The sequence below is a fragment of the Ananas comosus genome, linkage group 21 (genome assembly GCF_001540865.1).
Source record: "Ananas comosus cultivar F153 linkage group 21, ASM154086v1, whole genome shotgun sequence".
NCBI lineage: Eukaryota > Viridiplantae > Streptophyta > Magnoliopsida > Poales > Bromeliaceae > Ananas > Ananas comosus.
In genome coordinates, this window is record NC_033641.1 from 6,226,865 (window position 1) to 6,252,094 (window position 25,230).

General features: G+C 39.3%; 1 protein-coding gene across 1 annotated transcript; it reads left to right on the forward strand.

Moving 5' to 3' along the window:
* Window positions 9,163-17,887, forward strand: LOC109726269 (protein STICHEL-like 2). Its single transcript, XM_020255781.1, has 8 exons — window positions 9,163-9,491; window positions 10,055-11,691; window positions 12,149-12,368; window positions 13,858-14,049; window positions 14,264-14,464; window positions 15,270-15,903; window positions 16,181-16,250; window positions 17,554-17,887. The coding sequence occupies exons 2-7, from the start codon at window positions 10,180-10,182 to the stop codon at window positions 16,245-16,247; spliced, it is 2,826 nt and encodes a 941-aa protein (XP_020111370.1). The 5' UTR covers window positions 9,163-9,491; window positions 10,055-10,179; the 3' UTR covers window positions 16,248-16,250; window positions 17,554-17,887.

Below are 25,230 nucleotides of genomic sequence, written 5' to 3' on the forward strand. Positions count from 1 at the left end.
CATATGCACATGCATCTTATCTAACATGCTCACATGATGGTACGTGCACTTAGCATACATTCCGATGCACACATACATATCATTTGCATTATCACTAGTATGTGTTCTATATCATATCATTTTACATGGATCTACTTAGCATTTGCATCACATTATTAACATGCATTAGCTACATGAATCAACCACATGCCTCATTTACATTCATATGCATAAACATGGATTCTTAATCATCTTAGACATAAAAGGCGACCTAGTCGCTTCGGTAAACACAACCCACCTTAACTTGTGTTCCGATTGCTCGTCGACACTTGCAATCAGCCTCCCGCGGCACTCGACACCCGTTTAGGCCCGATCTCACAATTGCTCTCCAAGAGCGCGCCGCTTCGCCGTTTCAAGTGCTAACGGTCTTCGCCTCACCGTTACGATGCTCGGGACCCGATTTCATGATTTATGAACGTCGCCTCGGCCCTCGAGGCGGAAACGAAGCTCCAAGCGCATATGCACATGCATCTTATCTAACATGCTCACATGATGGTACGTGCACCTAGCATACATTCCGATGCACACATACATATCATTTGCATTATCACTAGCATGTGTTCTATATCATATCATTTTACATGGATCTACTTAGCATTTGCATCACATTATTAACATGCATTAGCTACATGAATCAACCACATGCCTCATTTACATTCATATGCATCAACATGGATTCTTAATCATCTTAGACATAAAGGGCGACCTAGTCGCTTCGGTAAACACAACCCACCTTAACTCGCATTCCGATTGCTCGTCGACACTTGTAATCGGCCTCCTGCGGCACCGGCACTCGTTTGGGCCCGATCTCACAGTTGCTCTCCAAGAGCGCGCCGCTTCGCCGTTTCAAGTGCTAACGGTCTTCGCCTCACCGTTACGATACTCGGGACCCGATTTCACGATTTATGGACGTCGCCTCGGCCCTCCAGGCGGAAACGAAGCTCAAAGCGTCCGTTTCTTCAATATCTTTGTAACGGCTCGTCGGATTGCCGAACCGTCTTCGCCAACGTGTTTCGTTACCTACCAATTAGGTTTACAAGGGCCTAAATGAGATCAAACCCATCTATTTACAAAAATCCCACTTTTGATGCCCTAGATGCTACTATTGCAAAATACCTCAAATCGATCTCCGATTCATGCAATAAACATCTATCTAGCATCAAAGGAGCCTACTAAATTCACTTCTAGAGCATTTAGATCTATCTCTAGAGATCTACCATGAGAGGGTAACAAAGCTTACCTCTCCAAGCTTCTACAAACACAAGGAAGGGGAAGGAGATGACGAGGATCCCTTTCTTGATCTTCTTCTCCTTCTTCTTCTTCTTTCTCTCCTTCTCCTTCCTCTTCTTCTTCCTCTCCTTCTATTTCGTTTAGAGAGAGAGAGAGGGTTGGTGTTGGGGTTGAAACGGTGAGGGAAAGAGAGAGAGAGGTGTTCTAACTCTCTCTATACACTTAACCCATGCAATAATTGCATATAAGCCCCTCAACAATGCCTCTCTTGCAACAGCCCGAACTGGGCATTTTCGGGGTTCGAGGACCGATCTCTGCATGAGGGACCGGTCCCTGAGAGACCGGTCTCTCTGCCTAGGACCGGTCCCAGAGAGACCTCTAGCCCAGACTTAGCCAATTTTCAGCCTCGTCCGTTTTCGCTCCGTTTTCGCTCGTTTTCGCTCGTTTGACCTCCGATTCGTTTCAAATCGAACCGAGACTCTCCAAACATGTTTTCAAGCATGTTTTCATCATCTTTTCATTCTCGCTAGTGCCGAATTTAGCTCACGGCCCAACACTAGCGCCTACGCGCACCGAAACGCCCGAATGCTTCCGGACCTCATCGGCACCTTACCGAAACCATTCGAATGGCTCTCCAATCGAATGTACACCGTAACTTCATAGTTTTAGAAGTCCGATACCTTACATCCGCAATGACTTTTAAACCAAAAAGGGACCCCGGGGGGTGACAAAAAAATTAAGTACCAAGATGGTGAAAAACTCACGGGATCGATCATACCAAAAATCCACCAAGAAAAAATAGAGTACAAGGTGATTTACCAAATTCTTGACTCAACCTTTACCCTAGACTTGAAGTAGATCTTCTTCATTGGTCCTCAGTTGATTGAACTACTTCAATCAATCACACTGCAATGCCTCGCAGCAGCAACGCCCTGAATCCTCGAGCGTCTATTGAATCCTCGGCTCTCATACGAAGTCCACATGTAATTGCTTTGTCCGGAGCCTGCAGAAGGATCGTTGGTGATGATTTCAATACTTAGATACTCATAAGATGTGAGGGAAAAACTTTCTAAGAATCATCAATTTGATTCTTGAAGGAATATCAGGAGTAAAACCTTAAGAATCAAATTGACGAAAAAGAGAAAGAAATTTGCTCTCAAAAAGATGAACAGAAAGCACCAAAATAAGTTTGTAAGGTTTTCGAAAGGTATTCTCACTTAGTCATGACTTAGAAAGATCCATATCTTATTTGTAGGTGTAGGAGACATTGGAAACAAATTAGGATTGAAAAAATAGAATTTTGAAAATTCGCGACGAGTTCAGGGTCTGGACCCTACAATAGGGTCCAGACTTTGATACTCTCAGAGTATCAAAGTCTGAATCTTAGCCTCAAGGTCCAGACCTTCCTTGCATAACAGCCAAGAAGGCTTACGGTTCCGGACCTTGCACCAGAGTCCGGACCCTGAAACATGTAAAAGTCCAATTTTGTCAATTTTAACAATTTAAACCTATTCTCATGTCTCTCAAACTTAATCTATGTGCATAAATCATCATTAAGTATAAATAATTATAATCTGGGGGTCGTGAGCTTCATAGATGAAGTCTTTGAGCCGTTAAACTTGATGTCTTCTTCTTCAATCCTTCAAGACTCCATACGACTCCACGAAATCCGCCAACACAAAGATCGTAACACTATGCTATCAATAGCACCAAGCACTAGGTACTATCAAGTTTTTTGCTGTTAGATCTACTCCTTTGGCTATAGTCAACCAATCACCCACTCAACCTTAAGGACTACTATCATCCTAACCGCGCAGCCCTTCATCCAAGGGCCAAAAACCTAATAGCATCAATAACTTGGTGTTATTAATAGTATAGTAGCATATATACATATATATATATATATATATATATATATATATATATAGAGTCCGGTTACTATACTCATATGAGTACAATCGCCTTTGTACTGATAAGTTGTTTTCGATAATAGAGCTTCTGAATCGATGATCCATATCAATAAACATTATCTAGAGCATTTAAAACTTCTAGAAATTAAATTTTATAATTTTTCGATATCATTTACCTTATGATCAAAAGCTCACAAAATTGACAATTTTTAACGGCCGGTATGAGATATTTGCTAGTTTAACAGTGTAAAAGAATCGGAATAGGTTAAATTTTTGATAAAAAAATTCTATTCACTATCTAAATAAAGATCAATAACTCCGATCTTAAATTGAAGGATTCGATCATCTATTTTTAGGATGTCGTTTGATTTTGACCGTTCATTTTATACCTGCTTGATGGACTTTATAATGGTTTCGAAAAAATACGAAATTGATTTTCTAAAAGCTTCAAATACTCTAGATCATGTTTAATGGTGTGGATCGTCGATTCGAAAGCCCCAACATCGAGAATAACTTATGAGTACGAAGGGCTCTATACTCATAAGAGTATAGTAGCCCCAACCTATATATATATATATATATATATATATAGAGAGAGAGAGAGAGAGAGAGAGAGAGAGAGAGAGTAGGGCTACTATACTCTTATGAGTATAGACCCTCTTGTACTCATAAATTTTTAACTGTTGATTGATGGGATGTGTGGTTAGGATAATGGTGGTCTCTACTTAAAATAATAGCGGTTCCTTAGGGTTGAGTGGGTAGTTGGTTAAATAGTATGATCTAACGGATAAAAATGATTAATGGAATAAATCTAAGGGCCGAAAACTTATGAGTATAAGGAAGCCAATACTCATAAAAGTATAGTAGCCGGACTCTCTCTCTCTCTCTCTTTCTATATATATATATATCATAAATTTTTAAAAATTTATGTACAAAATGTACAAGAAAACAGTAACAAAGAAAATTTTGTATATTCATTAAGAGATAAAATAATTTATGCCAATGTTTGTTATCTCGGAATCAAACGGAGCTTAAGTACATNATATATATGTATATATATATATATATAGAGAGAGAGAGAGAGAGAGAGAGAGAGAGAGAGAGAGAGAGAGAGAGCATTTAAAACTTCTAGAAATCAAATTTTATAATTTTTTGACATCATTTACCTTACGATCAAAAGGTTACAAAAGTGATAATTTTTAACGATCGGTATAGGATACTTGGTAGTTTAACGATACAAAAGAATCGGAATCGGATGAATTTTTGATAGAAAATTCTATTCACTACCTAGATAAAGATAAATAACTCCAATCTTAAATTGAAGGATCTGATCATCTATTTTAGGACTTCGTTCGATTTCGATTGTTCATTTTATACCCACTTGATGGGCTTTATTATGATTTCGAAAAATTACGAAATTTATTTTCTAAAAGTTTCGAATACTCTAGATCACATTTAATGGAGTGGATCGTCGATTCGGAAGCTCCATCATCGAAAACAACTTATGAGTATAAAGGACTCTATACTCATAAGAGTATAGTAGCCCTACTCTATACATACATACATACATATACATACATATATATATAGAATTGAGCTCCTATACTTTTAAAAGTACCAAGTCATTGGTGCTTGTAAGTTTTCGACCCTTGGATTAAGGGATGTGCGGTTAGGATGATGTGGGCCCCCTAAGGTTGAGTGGGTGGTTGGTTGAATAGTATAATCTAACAGATAAAAATGATCAAAGATAGAGATCTAACGGTAAAAAAATTACAAGCACCGAGTGCTTGGTACTTTTACAAGCACCATAGCCGAACTCTATATATATATATATATTTGTATATATATATATATATATATATATATATATATATATATATATATGTATGTATGTACGTACGTATGTATGTATGTATATTATATAGTCGGCTATAGTGCTTTTAAAAGTACCAAGCACTTGGTGCTTATAAGTTTTTCCGCTGTTAGTCTATCCCTTTGACCATTTCCACCTATTAAATCATAATATTCAACCAATCACCCACTCAAACCTAGGGACCGCTATCATCATAACCGCACATCCCTTAATTTAAGGGCGAAGAACCTACGAGCACTAATGACTTTAATACTTTTGGCGCGTTTGGTTCGAAGTCGGAATCGAAATCGGAATAGGAATCAAAATAAGCTGGAATCGGAATCGGAATGACTCTATACCTAATTATGTTTGTTCATCACCTGAATCAGATCGGAATAAATCATTCCCATTGTCGGTGTTTGGTTCAGGTGGATATAAAAAATGTAATCAAATTAATATACCAACATTATCTTTATTAATATTAATTTAAATTCAAATTAAAATTAAATATTAAAAATTTACATCAAAATTTGAAATAATATCAAATTTAAATCTATTTTTTAAAAAAAAATTAAACTTTGAAGTTGAGTGGATAATTCAAAATATGAAACTAAATTTTGATTTATTCAAATTCAAATTTAAAATTACAATTTAAATTTTAATTTGAATTCATAAATTTAATTTAAGTTTGAAATAAAATTTGAATAACATTTTATATAAATTAAATTTTAATTTAAATTCAAATTCATAAGTTAGATTCGAAATATTTGATTAAATTTTAATTTTTAATTTAAGTTTAAATTAAAATTTAAAATTATATATTTAATTTTAAAATTTTAACTCATATTTTAATTAAAAAGTTGAAAAAATAAATTTAATCCGAATAAATATTCATTCCGTCCGAATTCAACTTTCAATCCGGTCTCCTAGGCCGGATTGGAAAAAGAGGTGATTGGGGGATTCCCATTCTACTCGGGAATCGGAATCGGAATGGAACTCTCGCGTACCAAACACCCATAAACGAATTTATCTATTCCGATTCCGATTTCAGGGTAAAAAAGAGGCGAACCAAACACGCCCTTAAAAGTATATGAGCTTAATTCTTATATATATATATATATAGTAAGATGCTAACTGACGACCACAAAATTCTAGGAATCATGTTAGATATTGACTAACACTCCACTATCATTAAAGATAATAATAATCTTTCCCTGAATGTATTCGGTTACCTAGAGATTGTACATTCTATATGTGTGCCCTCGATGGAGTTCCTTGAGATCCGCTTGACCCCCTGTTGACTAATGTGACCCTTTTCATGCCCAATTTTAATTTCCTTACATGTCGGGTGTGAGTGCATGAGTATGATTATTGCTACAGATTTTGTGTATGGACGTGTAGAGTTAGGTGTTATGGCTCAGTAGGGGATATATTACATGAGTTTGGGTGTCAGAGATGTTGGGTTAACCTCCCTTGATATCCAAATTGGACCGTGGATTGGGCCAAGGGCCCGAGTTGTGGATTATTTTTCTCATGATGTGTGTTAGAATAATCATAGAGAGGAGTAGACCTTGTGACCTTGTGTACTTACAACTATGGTTACGGTACATGGTCAAGTGGAGATCTTGGGTAGGAACCCTAGTTAGTTAATTCGCGATTAATACACGAATTATACGCGAATTTTTGAAGATACGAATTATACGGCCCCTTTTCGTATTTTTTTGAAAAGTTCGGAAAAAAACGCGATTTCTTCGTCAAAAATAATTGTTCGCGAATTATTCGCGATTCGCGAATTATTCAACCAAAAAAACCACGCTGGCGGTCGCGGATTCGCGGCCGAGGGTCGCGTCGTCGCCGCGGTCGCGGATTTGCGGCCGAGGGTCACGTCGTCGCCGCTCTTGTGGCCGAACTCGTCGGGGTCGTCCTCCTCCTCCTCCTTCGCCGCCCTGGCCGACGCCGGGAGCAAGAGTCGCGGAGGCAGATACCGTCTCGCCCGAGGCCGTCCAAAGAAAAGTGGAAGAGGAACAGTGAAAAAAATCGCGGCTTTAGAGGCAAGAATCGTGTGCGGTCCACGAGGCCACGCCTCGTGGACCGCATGAGAGGCCACTTCGGCCTGGTGGACCTCCCTCTCATTAGTCATTAGTCATTATATATATATATATATAAAATTTTATTTATAAATATATATTCATTTATTATATATAATATTTTATTTATAAATTTGTAATTATTTATTAATATTTCTAAATATATAACTCTTATATATTATTAATATATATTTATTATAATTTTGAATATATTTTATCTATATATAAAAATTATAATAATAATATATATATATATATTATATTAATTATTATATATTTATTATATAGCCAAATTTTTGATTCCGAAGTTTTAATTGGTGAACATATAATATCCGTATGAATCACGTATCCGAATAATTACCAAATCCGTTTTTTAGCCGTATTTTTCAACAAATTAAAAAATTAAAAGACGAATTTTATCCGAATTATATTCGTACCGAATTTTTGCCGAATCCGAATTAACTGACTATGGTAGGAACACATGAGTTTATTGCGTTGAGTTTAGTAGATCAGAGCATGATGCCCTAACCCTGCCGGGTCACAGGATTAGATCGAATCCTAGCATTAGTACGCCTAAACCAGTTGGGCGATGAGCTTGGTGACGGCGATGTAGCGAAGTCAGCGACAACGACGCAACAAGCAGCGAGAGGAAAGAAGAGGGTGAGAGAAGTAGAGAAAGGAAAGAAGAGAATAGAAGAAGAAGAGAGGATGAGAGGCGTATGACAAAAATAAAGCAGTAAACGATTGACTGCTTTATATTATGCATTATGATAGCATATTTAAGACGTTGAAAACTTTGAACGATTTGCTATTTTTCACTTCTTCGGCACTAGCAATGAGTTGGACAACATTGGGTTAGTTTGTTAAATAAATTTTCATTAAGATTATTTGGCTAAATATAATATGTTTAAGATTATTCTGAAAAAAAAAAATCCTTTTAAACTTTTCAGAACCTATAAACTGTTAAAATAAATAGATTTAAATTGTACATTTCTAAACTAGGACTAAGGCATCACTTGCTTGGCTGGCAGCGACCACACACAATTATTGTGCTAGGGGCTCCTGTGCAATCTATTACTTAATATGGAACATAATGCAGTCACAGGAAGAACATGAACACCAACAAGAGGAGTACTCAACATTAATCAACAACAGGCACATTTATTTACTCAACTCAAAACAGGAAGAAGGAGACAAATGGCAGTAAATAATTTTCAATCTGAACAAGAAGCCAAAATAACCTACAACACAAGGATAGGAAAATATATATATAAAAATAGATAAAATCAAAACAAAACAAGATTCACAGTAGGAGAGAAGCAGACAAAGTCAATAGTGCAGTTATCTGATTTCATCGGGTCCCTAATAAATTAATTAGGGTTCAAAAAATAGTAATAATGTGGAATCCGAGGTAGTGATTTCCGCCGTTCCTAATCAATGAGGCCTGTAAATCAGGAGGAAACTTCTCTATCTCTTTCTCTCTGCTTGAATGGGCAGCATACTGATCAATTTCTTAAACGCAAAATACTGAAACTTATTGGACCCCGAAGATTGAACTTTCGAATAAAATCAATCAATGACCGATGATGGCAGAGTGCACAGATCAACAGACAAAATGGGTGCGACCAATATTTTTTTTCTTTTTCAAAGGGAAATAATGATTCAAATAAAAATTTGTAAAGCATGGAAAGTCTAGCTTCAAACGATCAAAATTTGAATTAGCTCTGATACATCTTCTTCTTTTTTTTTCTCATTAAAAACAAGCAAATAACCGGATGAACCGGCGTGGTTCTTTTAATCCGCGAGTCCGGTCCGGCCTGGCAAAATCAGTTCTAACGTGCGCAAAATAAAGTAACCTAACCAATGGACGGCGGAGATGTGTCGCGCGAAGCACTCGTTGCGCGCACGCGATCGGACCGTTACAATTCAAGTTGCCGTTGCCTCTCCCCCGCAATCCAAACCCCGACAACGATAGCAGCTTTTTCGCGGGAAGCAGTTCGACCCTCGTCTTCGCACAAACTACGAAAATGCCACCACCTCCTCCCGACTCCCGAGGTGGAGCTACTGGCTCTCTCTCTCTCTCTCTCTCTCTCTCAGAGTCACAGAGGAGCGCAGCAGCAGAATCTCTGGAAACCCACACCCATACGCTTCCCCCCCCCCCACCGCTCTCGGGTCCGAAGTCCAAACAATGGCATTAAATTTGATTCCCGTCTCTGGCATTATTAACGATTCTGCCATCCACTGCTCGATCTCAGCTGAGACTCTCTCTCATCTGTGTATCTTCTACAGCAAGCTCATACCTGCCTGCTTCTCCTCCTTTTACCGACTGGGGTTAGGGTTTTGGAGTGCGGCAATAAGGCTGCATAGCTACCGGTGAGCTCATTTCCTTTTTCTTTCTTTTTCTTTAACTACATTTTTCTTTCTATTTGTGGTATGTCGTGTATATCTTTGCATGCTTTTTTAGGCAAATGGGTCTTTCTCTGTTTCAAAGTTATTTTGGTTTCATAGGAGGGAAATACAGATGGTGCAGAACTTTTTTTATTTTTATTTTTTATTCTTTTTGACCTTTTCCCTTCAGTAGTTATTATTCTTGGTTCATGTTTATGGGGAAAATGAGGAGCATTTGCTGAATCCTTGTGCTATTCCTAGTTTGTTTTTTTTTTTTTTTTTTTTTTTTTTTTTTTTTTTTTTTTACTCTGTTATTTGTGTTTAAGTCTCAACAACAGTGGTATTTTGAGAAATGATAAATGTTCCTCTTAGACTGTATGTAAGGGGTGATCATACGAAGTACATTTTCCGTAAGTGGTCTCCACAATTGGATTTTACCATGAAGGAAATTTCCTGGACTGCATGTAGATCTAACCCACAAAATACTTCACCTATACTAAGTACTTTAATGTTTGCATTCTTAAATGCCTCTTTCTCTCTTTCTATAGGCTTTTGATGATGGACCCAACGCAGCCGAATGCAAAGAAAGGAAAGCCAGAGCTACACGCACTTCTCCTTGGAACCCTATAACTTTTCGTAAGCGACAATAGAAGGTATCTTATTCTCTGGAAGAATGTCAGACGCGAGGCGGAATTCTGTGGACATCCCTCTCTCGAAAACTCTAGTCGCTCTCAAGAGAGTCCGGTCACTAAGGGACCCGGCTACCAATTCGTTGGGCAAGTATGCTACAACTGCAGAAAATATGATCTGGGAGACTCATTCTAGCAATGGCGCCGTTTTGGAGCTGAGCAAATCGGCAAATTATAATTTGAATGAGGAAATAGGGAACCATGAACATATCATGGAATTGGATCATAGTTCTAGAGCGCACAACCCTCGGAACACTTCGTATAGAAAACCTTCTATGGTCAAAATTAGAGGCTTGAACGCAACACGAACTAAACTAGTTCATAGAGTACGCCAGGATCGTCCACGCAAATCCTTGGATTCCAACTACGGCCGCCAATTTGTAAGCCCTGTGGAGGAGGAAGTGAATTCTTCTAAAAATCCTGCATTCGAGTCGCCGGAGAGGACGAATGGGACATTTGTTAGGAAACCAGTCTATGGCAATTGCAGGAAAACATCTGCTGCGATGAGCCGTGTTGGGAGCCCATGCATGTCGATCGACGAAGCACGTACGACTGGCTCAAGGAGAAGCGCTTTGGGGCTTGGAACTGAAGACACTCGAGTAAAATCTAATGGTGTTGTTGGATCTAACTTTAGTGGCTGCGGATTAAGTTCCTGCTGGTCGGGAACACCGAAATACCATGTCTCAAATCCTTATTCAGATAGTGACTGCCAGGAACAGCCTTTGTTATCTGCTGAGGGGACTGAGACCGCTTTTGCAAAAGCTGCTTCTCCGTACCAAGAAACCCCGCGAAGTTTAAGCCAGAAATTCAGGCCAAGGTCTTTCAATGAGTTGGTTGGGCTTAATGTAGTTGCTCAATCCCTTCTATATGCCATATGCAAAGGAAAGGTTGCTCCAATGTATCTGTTTCATGGTCCTCGCGGCACAGGAAAGACATCAACCGCACGTATTTTTGCAGCTGCTTTGAATTGCGCATCTCCTGAGGAACACAGGCCATGTGGGTTGTGTAAGGAATGCATGTTTCAGTTTTCTGGAAGGAGCAGAGATGTGAAAGAGCTCGATGCTGCTAAAATAGATCGCATGGAGAGGGTTAGAGCTCTTCTGAAAAGTGCTTCTCTTGTTCCATATTCCTCACGCTTCAAGGTGTTCATTATTGATGAATGCCAAATTTTGCGAGAAGAGGCATGGTCAGCTATCTTAAAAAGTATCGACGAACTTTCTAGACATGTTGTGTACATTATGATTACTTCTGACCTTGAAGAGGTTCCACGTAGTCCTTTGTCACATTGCCAGAAGTACCATTTTCCGAAGATAAAGGTTGCTGACATTGTCTATAGGTTGCAAAGAATATGTATAGACGAAGGATTGGAGTTTGACAATGATGGTTTGCACTTTGTTGCCACTAAATCTAACGGTTCTCTTCGAGATGCAGAGACAATGCTTGACCAGCTTGGTTTGCTCGGGAAAAGAATCACAATATCTCTTGCACATGAGCTTGTGAGTTGTTATTGTTAGTCATCCTGGGAAGATATATTTGGTTAGAATTGCCATTCATGTTGCATATATCCCTGTGATATATTACATATTCAACCCTGCAAAATTATCTTTGTACACATATATTCTTGCATAATCTAAATTTTCTTTTGTTCACTCCAAAAACTTAGTTTATTGCATATCTATAGTCCTCTTTGTACCAAAAAACACGCTCTTTGACAAAGTTTTCTTCCCCTGAATAGGATGATTCCCTACTTAATATAGTGGCTTATTTGGGTAAGAAACTGCAATTTCAAGGGTTATATATGAAAAATCAAATTTTACAAGATATTCGCAGCTGTATGTGTATATATCATTCATTGGCTTGAGTTATCATTCAAGTTGCATGTATTCTTTTTAAAGAATAAATAGGAGTCAAAGCCTTTTATCCTGTTTTTTTTTTTTTAATACTTTTGTGCAGATAGGATCTGTTTCTGATGATGAGCTGATCGAGTTGCTAGACCTAGCACTATCTTCGGATACTGCTAATACAGTAAGAAAGGCTAGGGAGCTTATGGGAACAAGGGTTGATCCTCTTCAGTTAGTATCTCAGCTGGCAAATCTTATCATGGACATTTTGGCAGGGCGATGTCAATCTGGACTCTCTGAAGTCGGCAAAAACTTTTTTGGACGACATGCCTGTATGTTATTATTTTTATAGTTAGAATTGCCGATATAGACATAATTAGCACAATGGTGCTTGATTTCTTGCTAGTATTCTTCTTTCAATTATTTGTCTGATTCTTAATGTGTCATTCTATACAACCATAAATCGGTCTGGTCACAAGTATCAAGATATTGTCTATTACTTGTGAATTCCATAATCCATGTTAGTGTATGCTACTCTTCTTTATGAATTGTTTGGATATTTGATCACACATTTCTGATTTCAAATTAATGACCTAATATATGTGGTCTTCCCTGTGCCTGCGGTTGGGTCAGACATCAAAGAAAGACATGGAAGAGAAACAAGAGAGAGAGAGAGAGAGAGAGAGAGAGAGAGAGAGAGAGAATGGCAAAGTACACATAGGTTTATGTGGATTGGCTTAAAGCCTTTGTCAACAGGCAGAATCATGGAAGAGTATAAAAACATGTTTAATCTCTCAGAACCATAGCCTCAATGCATCGAAAATGCTCAAAAAACACAGAATTTTCGGCCTTTCTTCTGTCATAAGAATCCCTAACGAAAAGCCTTAAATACCCATCCGATAGTATCCTTTTCTAACTTGATCCGATATCTATACCTGTCAATGCAGATGATGCAGTCTGGACAGCTGATATCATTTCAAACCATCAGATCGGCATGCACAAATTAGAAACCATCTGTACATGCCTCCAGTTTTGTATGTTCGCTACAAGAAAAATAGCATATAAGGACCTTTTTTTGGGTTATTAATGGTGCTTAAAAGCATCCCAAAATAATCTAACACCATAGCATCAGCAAATGAAGAGTCGCCACATATATACTGATGCTTATACCATGCATTGATGAAATATATTCTTACGCTTTAAAGCGTTCAGAAATTTTCATAGAAGCATTAGAATTTTTCAAAATTTTGATGCTTTAAAGCAACGGAAAAATTAAATTAATGGTTTAATCCTTTAATCAATTGGTTTGACACAAATGGTTCATATGATGACGCCTTTGAAGCGTCAGTATTTGTTATATAATAGGAACACTTAGGGATGCTTCCCTCAAGTGTCGTCTAAAAAATGTCCTTATAATAAGATTTTCTTGCCATGTTGATACTAAGATTGCGTGATGAGCCATCAAACAGTGGTTGAAACCAGTTAATTAATAGTCAGCAATAAACTTGAACAGTGTTAGTTCAATAATAGGTTGATAAGGTTTCACGTCTAAACCGACTACTAAATTTTTCACCTATTCTATATTTCTGATTCAACTCGTCAAATTATTTCTCAAACAATAAGCAACTTCATTGTTTTACATATTTTGTTTCAAATATGCATTGAAACTTCTGGTCCTCTAGCATCTTGTATTCGAAAACTATGTATAGCACTATTCATGCATGCAACTGATTGTTGCACTCTTCTGGTATCTGCTTATATGCTTTGTTTTGTATGTTATTTTTCTATTTGGTTATCTTGTTTGTTGATTTCTTCATGCAGTAGCAGAGGTTGGAATGCACAAACTGAGGCATGCATTAAAACTATTGTCTGAAGCTGAAAAACATTTAAGAACGTCAAAAAATCAGGCAACATGGCTTACCGTTGCTCTTCTGCAGTTTAGCAATTCAGAATATTCTCCTCTAATGGAAATGAATGACCCGCATGGGTATCCTAGAGCGGCCTATTTGAGAGGTAATAAGTGTCACTATTCTTATTATTAAATTTAGTACAAGTTGTGTTGTATGAGCAAGCGTGTGCGCATGCGTGCGTGCATGAGAGAGAGAGAGAGAGAGAGAGAGAGAGAGAGAGCTAACCATGAAGGCATTAATGAGTTCTTCCATTAGAGTTAACCATGAAGTCATTGATGTGTTTATAACCTTATTTTATCTTTGTTGTGAAAATGCAGATGAGTGGGCATCAAGGAAGAATATGGATAGTGCTGTTTGTTATGCGTGTAACCACAATAAATCCAACTGCACAGAGAGACATTGCAGAAGGCTAAAACTGGAGAACATCTGGCGGAAAGCTGTAAACAAATGCCAGACAAAGCCATTAAGAAGTTTTCTCCGGAAAGAAGGAAGCTTGTTGTCACTCCATGTGACTGAAGGTGGTTAACATCTGTGTTTGTGTATTTTTGTTAACAGTCCTTTAATGTAATTTGCTATATTGGCTTATCTATATCCCCGCAAAGTTATCTACTGTAAATCTGAATAAAAAATACAGTTTTGTCACAAAAATATCCATATGTTCTATTGGGAGGTCATCCAATTCACTGAGAAAACTTGATGTTGTATTAGATAAAGTTATTCAAAGAGCAACTTGTTGTTGGTATACAAAACTAATTCTGTTTGTAAGAAATTTAACATCTGAAATGGACAAATGAAAGTTTAGATTTTGCTGGAATATTGTGTGCAACTAGATTACTTTGCAAGAGTATATTAATAAATAGTTTTTCCTAAAAACTGGTTTCCTACTGGTGGTAATTGGGTGGTTCCCTTAAACCAAGATTCGAGGGACTAGTGCCACGACAGTTTTCTTCCCCCTCCTGAGTCCTCACTTGGCTTAGTGAGACTGGTTAGCTAACTCCTTCGTCTGTGTTATGCTTGTGCAGTTTCATACATGCTTCAGAATATTAATGGTCTTTTCCTTTTGTTTAAAAATCAATGTAATGTGACTTGTGCTTTTCTAATTGTTGTCACTCTCAACATTCAATGTAGGTGATTCTAAATGCACTAATTTGTATCAGCTGTTGGCCTTTTCTTTTATCTTGATATCATAGTTGTGAAGCTAATGCTCAAAATTATCCTTAAACATTCCATCACCTAATCTTTTATATTTAGAGTTCAACTAAATCTTTTGTATTTGGAAATGACAAGTTTTAATTTTAATCTTACAAAGCATCGAAATTTCAGATCTGGCAATAGCTGAGGTGGGATTCAGTCACCCTGACCATCTTTCCAGTGCCGAACAACTACAGAACCAAATCGCAAGTTCGCTTCAGCATGTGCTCGGTTGCAATGTGGAGATGAGACTTAAACTTGTACCAGCACTGCTAAGAAAAGACGCCAGAGGGAAGAGGCAATCATTCAGCTTGCTAAGCTGTTCTGGTCGGAAGCAAGAATTATCAGATTCCGCGATGACTGATGGAGATGAGACAGAGAGATCTTCAAAAAGAGAACCATCCTTCAAATTCTATTCATCTAACAGTGCCAAGCCAATTAACGACCCAAATTTCTTTCACGACAAACAAGCAGTCACTGTTGAGAATGATTCTCCAGAGGGGAAAGGTGAAGGTATTGAATGTATTGGTGTTCAAGAACCCGAGCTCCAACCGAGCTGTTTAGCAAAGACACTGAAGCTTCAAAGAAGATTCTTTTCGGCTGATGTTGCTCACATGATATGTTTAAGGATGCAGCCACATAACAAAATGGATTTGTCAATAACTAAGAAGTCAGCTTTCGAGACTTACTTCTGCCCATATGATCCTTACAACCAAGGCTTCCGATCAGACTCACAATTTACCTGCAGTTCAAGAGAAGATACTTTGTAAGTTATCTGATTACTGTTGTTGTTACATTAAAATGCGAAGATATATAATTGTTGTCTCTGCCCTCTACTGTAGCTATTATTTGTAGTCTAGCCTCTGCGCCTTGATTTTGAAATCTGAGCAATTATATGGTTTTTAATCCTATTATCTGATACGCATATGACAAATCACATGCTCTGCATGCTGCCCATGTCCTATGTATGACCATTTGTATTACCGTCAGCGATATTTGTGTATTGCTGTTTTCAGCATTTAGGAGTTCGCTTTTCTGTACAGATCAAGCAAAGATTCAAGGTTTAGCTCAAAGTTCCTCTGTTGGAAGGCTCCAAAGCCGTCCATTTAAAAGGTACTTTCTCTATAGTTGGATATTATTTTCTATTTCCTTTTTATATTTTTCACTCCGTCGCGCTATCTATTGAACTCTTTTTTTTTTTTTTACTTTATTTCTTGTTGATGGTACCCCTCATGGATGAAAACAAGCAACACTGTGGCAGTATTGTAGCCTCTTCTACTGTGTTAATAGGTCAATCCAAACAATCATTTTTCTATTAAATCTTAAGCCAGTGGAGAAATAGTGTTTTAGTATTTTAACTCCAATACTTGAACTTTTGGGCTTGAAAATTTTTAATAGGCCCGTGATGTGAAACTTGAGTTAAGTACGTGCAGGAGCTTTAAATTAGATGCTGGATGGGCCAGGTGGGGTTCAAGAAATAACTATTTTTTTCCGAAAGCTCAAGTCGCTAACAAAATGATGGCTTTAAGATCATATCAACAGCCCTCCCTCTCAGCTCTAGGGCTCAAAACCATCTTTAATAGGCCCAACTACTGAAACTTCGATTAACTGGGTGGAGGTTTTTGTTAACTAAATGCTGGATGGGCCTGGTGTGATTCGAACCTAAGAACTCTAACATGTGAAATAACCTTTTTTTTTTTTTTTTTTTTGCTTTGAAAACTTAAAACTACTAGAGAATGCTATTTTTAATATATTATTTCCAAAAAAATGGTTATTAAGTTTGCCTACCTTTTATCTTGGGTATACAATTCTTCCATTACTTTGTTCTTTATGCTGATTGGAATCGATAATGCGTGCAGAGTAACCTCAATTTGGAAAATTATTATCCTTTCATGCCTTACTAGGCACACTTTTTACTCATTTTCTTGAGGAAAATTGTAAATTTCTATAATAAGAAAATTCTACTATCTATGTGAAGCCGGTTTCAGAATCATTTTGATTCTTCAAATACAATGTATCTGAGAAATGTCCTCTCTAAAAACTTTAAGCACCCAGAAAATAGTATTTTAATACTTTATATTCACTAGCCATGTGAAATAACCGGTTACATTAACGCTCCTAGAGAATGGCTTGAGACCCTTGAAGAGACTTGTGATGTTCTGCTCTGATACGTTATGAAATAACCATTTCGCTCAAAAGCTTAAGCTAGTGAACGACGCTAATTTAATATTTCGTATGCAATCGAAAAGTTATATGCATGCCGTCGCCTCAATATGTATCAAATTGCTTCAAACATCAAACATAGACTTTGTTGCGAAGTAAAGATGGAATATGCTTTTATTTTGCTGTGGTCAGCTACGTTAGTGGTGCTTTGTGATCTTTATTGGTTTGTTTGTAACTTTCTTTTCCTTTCCAGGGTCCATCACTTATTAAGTTCAAGTGAATCGCACAGTGGAATTGATTTCTTGTACCAGAGCAATCATATATCAAGAATCCTTTACAGGTTCAGCGGCATCATTTGGATTCGAAAAGGATTCTCATTTCTGCGGACGTTTTTCCCAATTCTTCTATGGAATTTTGAAGATAATGTAACTTGAATCTAATTAGATGTAACTACTCACCTAAGTAAAGATTGTTCTTAAGGTAAATTGGTGAACTATTTGGATTATGAAGGGTTGCCTTTGTATATGGAGGCTCGAACAATCCATTTGTAGCGCAATTTTGAGATTTGTAGTCTGATGTACAGTCTTTCTTCGTGCAAAATTTTTAGTTCTTTTTCGCAGCCCTCTCGTTTAATTTCAGTTAGTATTTTCCATGCAATTTTAGTGATTCTGCTTTTGCTTCACATTTCCAGCGCAAGTGGCAAAAGGTTTGGTGATTGGTATCTGAGGTCTATGTTGGAACAATTGTGTAGAAGAAGTATATAAAGTAGGAAGATGAAAAGGCTTCAAGGCGTGTGGCAATGCGACTCTCCTTAAGGCTTAATCCGTTCCCACTGTTTGAATAATTTGGTGTGCACTAGGTCAACGAATAGTCTTCCAGAATATAATGAAGTATAAACTTCAACTGCTTTTGCATACATCAAGTCGAGCTTTTGATCATTCACAAAAAGAAAAATAGAATAAGAAACAAAAATAAATATTATTATGAATGGAGACTTACTTTTCAACGGTTTTTTTCAGCAATCAATGCTATGGGCTTATATAGATCACGAACGGGTGCTTTATAAAGTGACACTTTATGAACATGTAATTCATGAAGCGGCTTTTCAATTTGTAACTTTTCATTTGATCATAACTATCAATAGTTATACAAGTCAAATCCAATAAATATAAAAATTAATTCCAACAGATACATGCATGAAGTGGCACACTATAAAGTTGTGTGTTTTCATGCAAATCTTTTCACCAAAATGTAAAATCTGAAATATTTGAAATGAGGAATTCAAATAAAATTGAATTTGAATTCAAATTTCAAATTTATTTAGTAAATATGGCTATGAGTGTGTGTGTGTGTGCGCGCGCGCGTGTGTGTGAACTGAGAGAGGATGTGGATTTTCGTGAATTCGTACCAAATCATGTGAAACAAAAGCACCATCTCGAAGGTCCGGCAGTGTTGAACGTGCCGGTGCAATCTGTTCATAAATATGAAGGATGGATTTACTGCAATTGCGCAAAAAAATAAAAAATCGTGCAATTTGACCCATGAAATGCCATGCTTTTCGAATAAATACCTCGATTCAGTAATTTGCACTTATGCAAATTTCATTCCCAAAACATCACTATATCACACCAAATTGTACTGCGGTCTATTGTAGGACTTACAACATTGATGGACCATGAACGTGGTACTTTTCGTTTCATTGAAAACTACTTCTAAATGTGTAATAAAACACCCTCTTTAGGACATTCATAAAAAAATGTTCTCAGTTACTACAATTTATTAATGGATTATTCAAGTATCTTTTTATTTTAGGAGACAAATTTTTGGATATTGTCTTTGGGTCTTTCGTAGGATTTCTTTGTGGAGTTGGTACTGTATGATTGAGGAGGCAACAGCAGGAGTCATCGTCCTCCCATCTTCCTTTCTTTTCGGAGTAGCGTTCCAGGTGGATTCCATGTTGCCAAAAATAGTGTATTACCATTTATGTCTATTACCCTTTATGTCTATTTGTTGTATTCTTGTCTATGGATTAGTCTGATTGCTTGGTTAGGATTAGTCTGATTGCTTGGTTGGGATTTGTCTGATTGTGTGACTGGTACTCTCACGTTGAGCGTCCAAAAGCCATTCGGGCACCCGCAAGGGACTGTCCAGAATGTTCAACCCTTCACGTTCTAGCTCTTTGGATGGGAGTCTGGAAGGTTTTTGGACGCTCTCAGGTGAGATTTGAAAAGATTCCGACTCCTATAGGATAATCTTGGCATCCGAAAGCTACTTTCTTGCCAACCTTGCTCTCTAGAAGAGTGTCTACTAGTTTCGAGCACTCTCTTTGGGTCGTCTGAAACTGTTTTGGGCGCCCGAATTATGGTTCCAGACGTCCGAAAAGGTCTGGAACTATGTTTTTTTTTTTTTTCTTTTGGAACTCCATTTCATTCCAAATTAATTTCAATTCGATCCAAACTCTATCTTTGTCATGCCCCGGGTCCCTTTTTGTAAGCCATTTTGAAATTGGGCTATCTTTGTAAATTAGAGTCTACGACAAAACGCCTATTTTTTTTTCTAACCTTGACCTAGGAATGTAAGAGACCCACCACAAATACAAGAAACTCTCCGTTCCAAACTAACGGAATCTTCTCTGTATTTGCACGGCGTAGCACATAGTACAAGTATCAACCATGACCTCCACCCACACAAACAACATTCACGGGTCACAAGAATTATCATTTCAAAATTCAGGTCCATTCCTATTAGTTAAAAGTGCCTCCCACCCGAAGGCTTCACTTTGAAGCTCTAGTTTTTCGAAAATCCACGAAAAGTCGAAAAATCACTTTGAAAATTGTTTTCCACATGGAAAACTTTATTTTGGAAACACTACCACGAAGAGTAGAAAGTCACATTTCGAAATTCGAATCCAAAGTCATAAGTGTCCAAAAACCACGAATATTTCAAAAAACATGAGTAACCAAAAACTCATAATTACGACATCCAAGAATTCGTGAATAAAAATCATCAACTGAACTATACAGGAGGTAAATTATACTATCTTATGTATACAACAAGCATCAAACCAGAACTGATACCGTAAGGTCGGGATCTCTATCTCACGCTATTTATGGCCTCATGCACCGTCCTGAACTTCACCGCCTGAGCTATCTAAAAAAATAGTGGGGGGTAAGAACATGTAAACATGTCTTCCCCTCCCAGTGGGTACTACAAGCCGATAAAGGTAAGCTGTACACACCGGCAGATGGAAGAAATAAACAGCAGTAGTAACAAATATACAAGGTAAAATACCAATGAATAACAAAATATTATAAACTACTAAACGATGGATGTCGCTACTATAAGCTAGACAGATATCAGATATCATGCGCAACTCATATAGAAATACTATGCATTGACGGGAATGCGTACTAGTCCAAAATATGCCCAAATCACTATGGCCGGTTATAAAGACCTGGCATAAGCTCGCCCACTAGGTCGCAAGACCAAAATCAAGTACTACTCCGGAGGGACACATCAACTCGCACCCAAAGTCGCTTACTCTTTTTAAGCGCGATGTATATCAAGTCTGGGGGGAAGAACTCAAGGTGGCGAATCCTGTCTATGAAACATCACCTCCCACTAGGCTGGCAACTGAAGAACCCTGGGTTAGAAACCCTATCTAAGACTCCTTCAGTGCCATACAAGCTGTAGTTATATGTGTATGCTCAAAACTGCAACAATTTAGACTAAACAGTCAAATCACTATCCGTAGGCGACAGTAGTAACCAAGTGGTACCTCAAGGAATGTAAACGATGACACTGAGATCGAAACTCTCTGGATCGACTAGCATGCTACACTACACGAGTATATAGGAAAGATAAAGATAATGCAAGTAACAGAGGTGAGCATGTAAAGACCCAATCACGGCGGAATACGCCATCCGACCCCTAGGTCAAATCTGAGAGAGTAAACGCCAATAAGGTCAACAAGTACGAGGTCATCCATAATATGAGTATAGGAGCGCCAACCAAACAAGTCAACAAGTAAGTACGAGATCATCCATAACATGAGTATAGGAGCACCAACTAATCAGGTCAACAAGTACCAGATCATCCATAACATAAGTATAGGAGCACTGACAAATCAGGTTATCTAGGATGTACACGATCATGTATAAATAACACTACCGCTCTACTTCTAGGTCATGACATATGAAAACAAGAGTATGACTAAGTAGAGCATATGTATAGCGAAGTCATATGGTGTCAAGCTCGAATAGACTAGATATATACAAGAAGTAACAAGTAAGAGTGAAGGGAACACCACCGAGCTTGCACCATAATACCGACTTCGGATCGAAGTACCCACCTGTGTTGCAATTGCACCTAGCTCCCATGGTATGCAGAACCGTCGATCGAACCTTTAACAAGTTCACCAAGTCAGAAACCAAACCAACTAACTCAAAGGCATCGCTCACAAACCCCAAAATCACTCACGAAATTGGCTTCCCGAAACTGACTCTCGGACTCATCGAGAATCCCGAAAACGCACCGACATATGCTTGCGGGACCCACGAAGTGTCCCAAAACACACCGACATGTGCCGCGAGTCACCACCATATCCATTTGAGTGTTTGGGCAGCAACCACAAACACCAAGGTCAACTCGGTCGTCGCGAGTCGACCATTTCGCTCTGAGCTTCCGAAAGTGTCCATTTTGGCACCGAAAGCCTCCGCTGCTCACCTATCACCTTCGAACACACAAGCCTACCTCGTCGTCTAGCCAACAGGGCCAAGCGATGACTTTCGAGATAACCATGCAGCTGAAAACTCATCACAATGCGAAACTGCGTTCTACCAACGATTTCGCCGAAAAACACACCGAAACCCCTCCGCCACTCATCCACTGCCTCCGATCTCCAAAGGTGGTGGTAGCAACTAGCCAACAAGGCTTGGCGGGGTATCTAGGGCATTTGAATGACCAATGTGCGAAAATCACAACTTAAACCACATCCGATCGGCGAATTTTCGCTAAACGACGCCGCGGGACCCCGTTTCCACTCTGTAACAGCTCCCGAACCTTTGACGATCAATCGAGGGGCCGCTAACAGTGATTATATGCTGTCGGAGGCTGTGCACAAGGTCCCTAATACATAAAACTTGCAATCAGCTCAACATAGCATTAATTACTACTAAATTAATACATAAACACGAGTTTCGAGCTCGTTACCCCGATCCATGTCATAGCGGATCATCAAACCAGTCGATTTGATTTGTCTTGATACGAAGAAGCTCGTGCTCACTGTCCGGAGCACGATTGACGGTCAGACGACTTCGAAACAGCAGAAAAATCCTCGAAAAGCATGCTCCTAGAAGGAGTCAAGTCCCGCACACGTACCGGCGCTTCTTCGATCACAGCGAATGTGAGCACGGGTCTCCACAAGGCCCCAGGAGTGCGGTGCTCACTCTCGGTTGCTCGCTGAAGTCTCTGATGGCTGGAAAGATGGAGCTTGGCCAAATTAGCCTCGGTTTTGAGTCTAGGCCGAGCTAGGGCATGAAGCACGGAGCTACAGGAGGCAGCCGCATGAGCTCCAGCTAGAGTGTGGTCACCATAACCAGAGAGAGAGGTCGGGACCCCTAGCGGCGGCGGGAGGCAGCGGCAGCGTGGCAACAACGATAGGGCTTCTAAAAGGCCCGCAGCTAAGACAGAGCGGTGCGGTGCGGTGCGGTGCGGTGGCGGCTCGGAGATGTCTAGGGCGGCGCCAGTGGCCTCCCTAGGGCCGACGGCGATGGCCTGAGGTAGCGCTGCGTGGTAGCGACGGCCGGGTGGCTCCCCTTAGCCGCACGGCTCTACTGCTCTTCACCTTGGTCGTGGCGACTCCTTGCGACACAGCGGCGCCGGAGAACCTTAAGGATGGTCGCCCGAGGTCTGGTGATGATGCCGACAACGATCCCTGTAGTGTCCCTGGTGTTTGGCGATATGTGTGATTTCAGCATCTGTGGCTTGTCGACACATCCGGTGAGTGTCGAGACAAGTCGGAGTCGTTTTGGCGCGAATTGGACGCAAAACAAACTCGGCATGGTGCGAGAGTGGAGTTCTGACATTTTTTTTTTTGAGTTTTGACATTGAAATCTACAAAGTGCAGGATTTCAGTGTTTAGTACCGGTACCCCAGAGGGATTATAGAACTGGATGCTCTCGGGTTTGCACAGTTTAATGCTGAGTACCAGTACCTATTATTGAGTACCAGTATCGAGCTTGAGTACCGGTACTGCATCGGGCTAGTACCGGTACCCAGCGCACAATGTTTGCGGTGAGAGGGCCAAGTACCGGTATTCAAGTTGAGTACCGATACCCCAGTGGCAGAAGTGAGTTAGTAAGAGATACTTTGGTCTTTTTGATTGTCGATTATTCCAACCAACCCAGCTTATATATATATGCTTAGGGAGCTTGGAGAACAGCATTTTTCCTCATTCTCCTCTCTCTCTAGCTAATATACATCGTGCGTTGGGGATTTGAGGGTCGAGCTCGTTCGGATTTGTCGTTTCTTCGGAGGACCGTTGTGCGCGCACCGTGTTTGAGTCTGGTTGAGGCCGTTGGAGGTCGAGCTAGCATAAGGTTTCTCCTATCGACTTCTAGCCGACGTTGGACGAGCGTTCGAGGTGGGTTGATATTTACTGAAATCGTCTGATTTTCTCCTAAGTCGTAGGATTGTCAGCATGTGGTTTTGCTTTTGTTATCATGTTAGTAGCTCAAATTCAGGGATTTACATGTTTTATGAAATCTGAGTTTTGGAGCATGATCTAGTAATTTAGACAAATTTATATGCTGAATCTGGAATTGACTTAGAAGAAAACTCGTTAAACATATATTGTCATTTTTCGAAAAGTTATCATATTTAACTTCATGAGCTATTGTTCTTTTGTATCACCATCGTTGGAGCGTAGTGGATACTCATATTAGTGTAGGATGACATTACGCTCGTGCTGTGGGGCCGAGTTTATTTTACAGTAGTGTTTAGACTGTTATGTACTGTCGAGTGTCGTCGTGGTTGACGGTGAACCCGAATGTTAACATCTTATTTCAGATTGTGCCGAGGGCATGTGAGTTTTGGTTGTTAGACCAGTTTTGACCAATTTGCATTGATTATAGCCTATGTGAGCCTGATTGAGCTCGATAGAGATATGCTTGCATACTGGGTTGGGTCGCACCCACGAGTGCCGTTCCGGAGTGAGACTTTGACTTGCGTTGATGTTGCAACAGTCCTGTTTGGACAGTTTACTTGGACCGGCCACCCCCGTGGGTGGTGTACGGTGTAGCTTAGTTACAGGCAGGATGGGTCCATTTGGGCAGCCCGTGTGAGATTGGGTCAGTGGTAGCTAGTGATGCATGTTTATGTCTACAGATAGTTTGTTTTGATAGCGATAGTATAGTAGCATGTAGCTGTAGAGTTCTTTCCAGCTTTCCTTACTATCCTTTACTTACCTTACTGTAGACTTAGTAGGTGGGCTGTTGAGGTCGGTGATGGTACCCACTGAGGACTATTCTGTTTTGCAGTAGTTCTCACACCCAGTTGTTGCCATCTTTTTGCAAAGCCTTTGTTTGCAGCTGCTGCTGGTTCTGATTTCGACCGAGACAAGGGAGTCGCGAGCTAGAGTCGTCCCTTCCCTGGTCGTTTGCTAGAGGAGCACCCATCAGAGATAGTTTTGGGCTTTATGTACATACTGTTATGTTATTGTGGTACTCACTGGAGCGAGGTGGTTTGGTAGCCTTGTGTATATATACAGTGAACCCTTTCTGTTTTATATATACATGTTTTAGTTTTAGCAGCTCTGGACTTTGGTTGTAGCTCCTATTTGTTTGTAGGTACAACCATCGCTTCATATACACGAAAAATTTCTATGTATATGGCAGGTCTGTTGGCGTGCCCGGGGAAACGAGGTAATCCG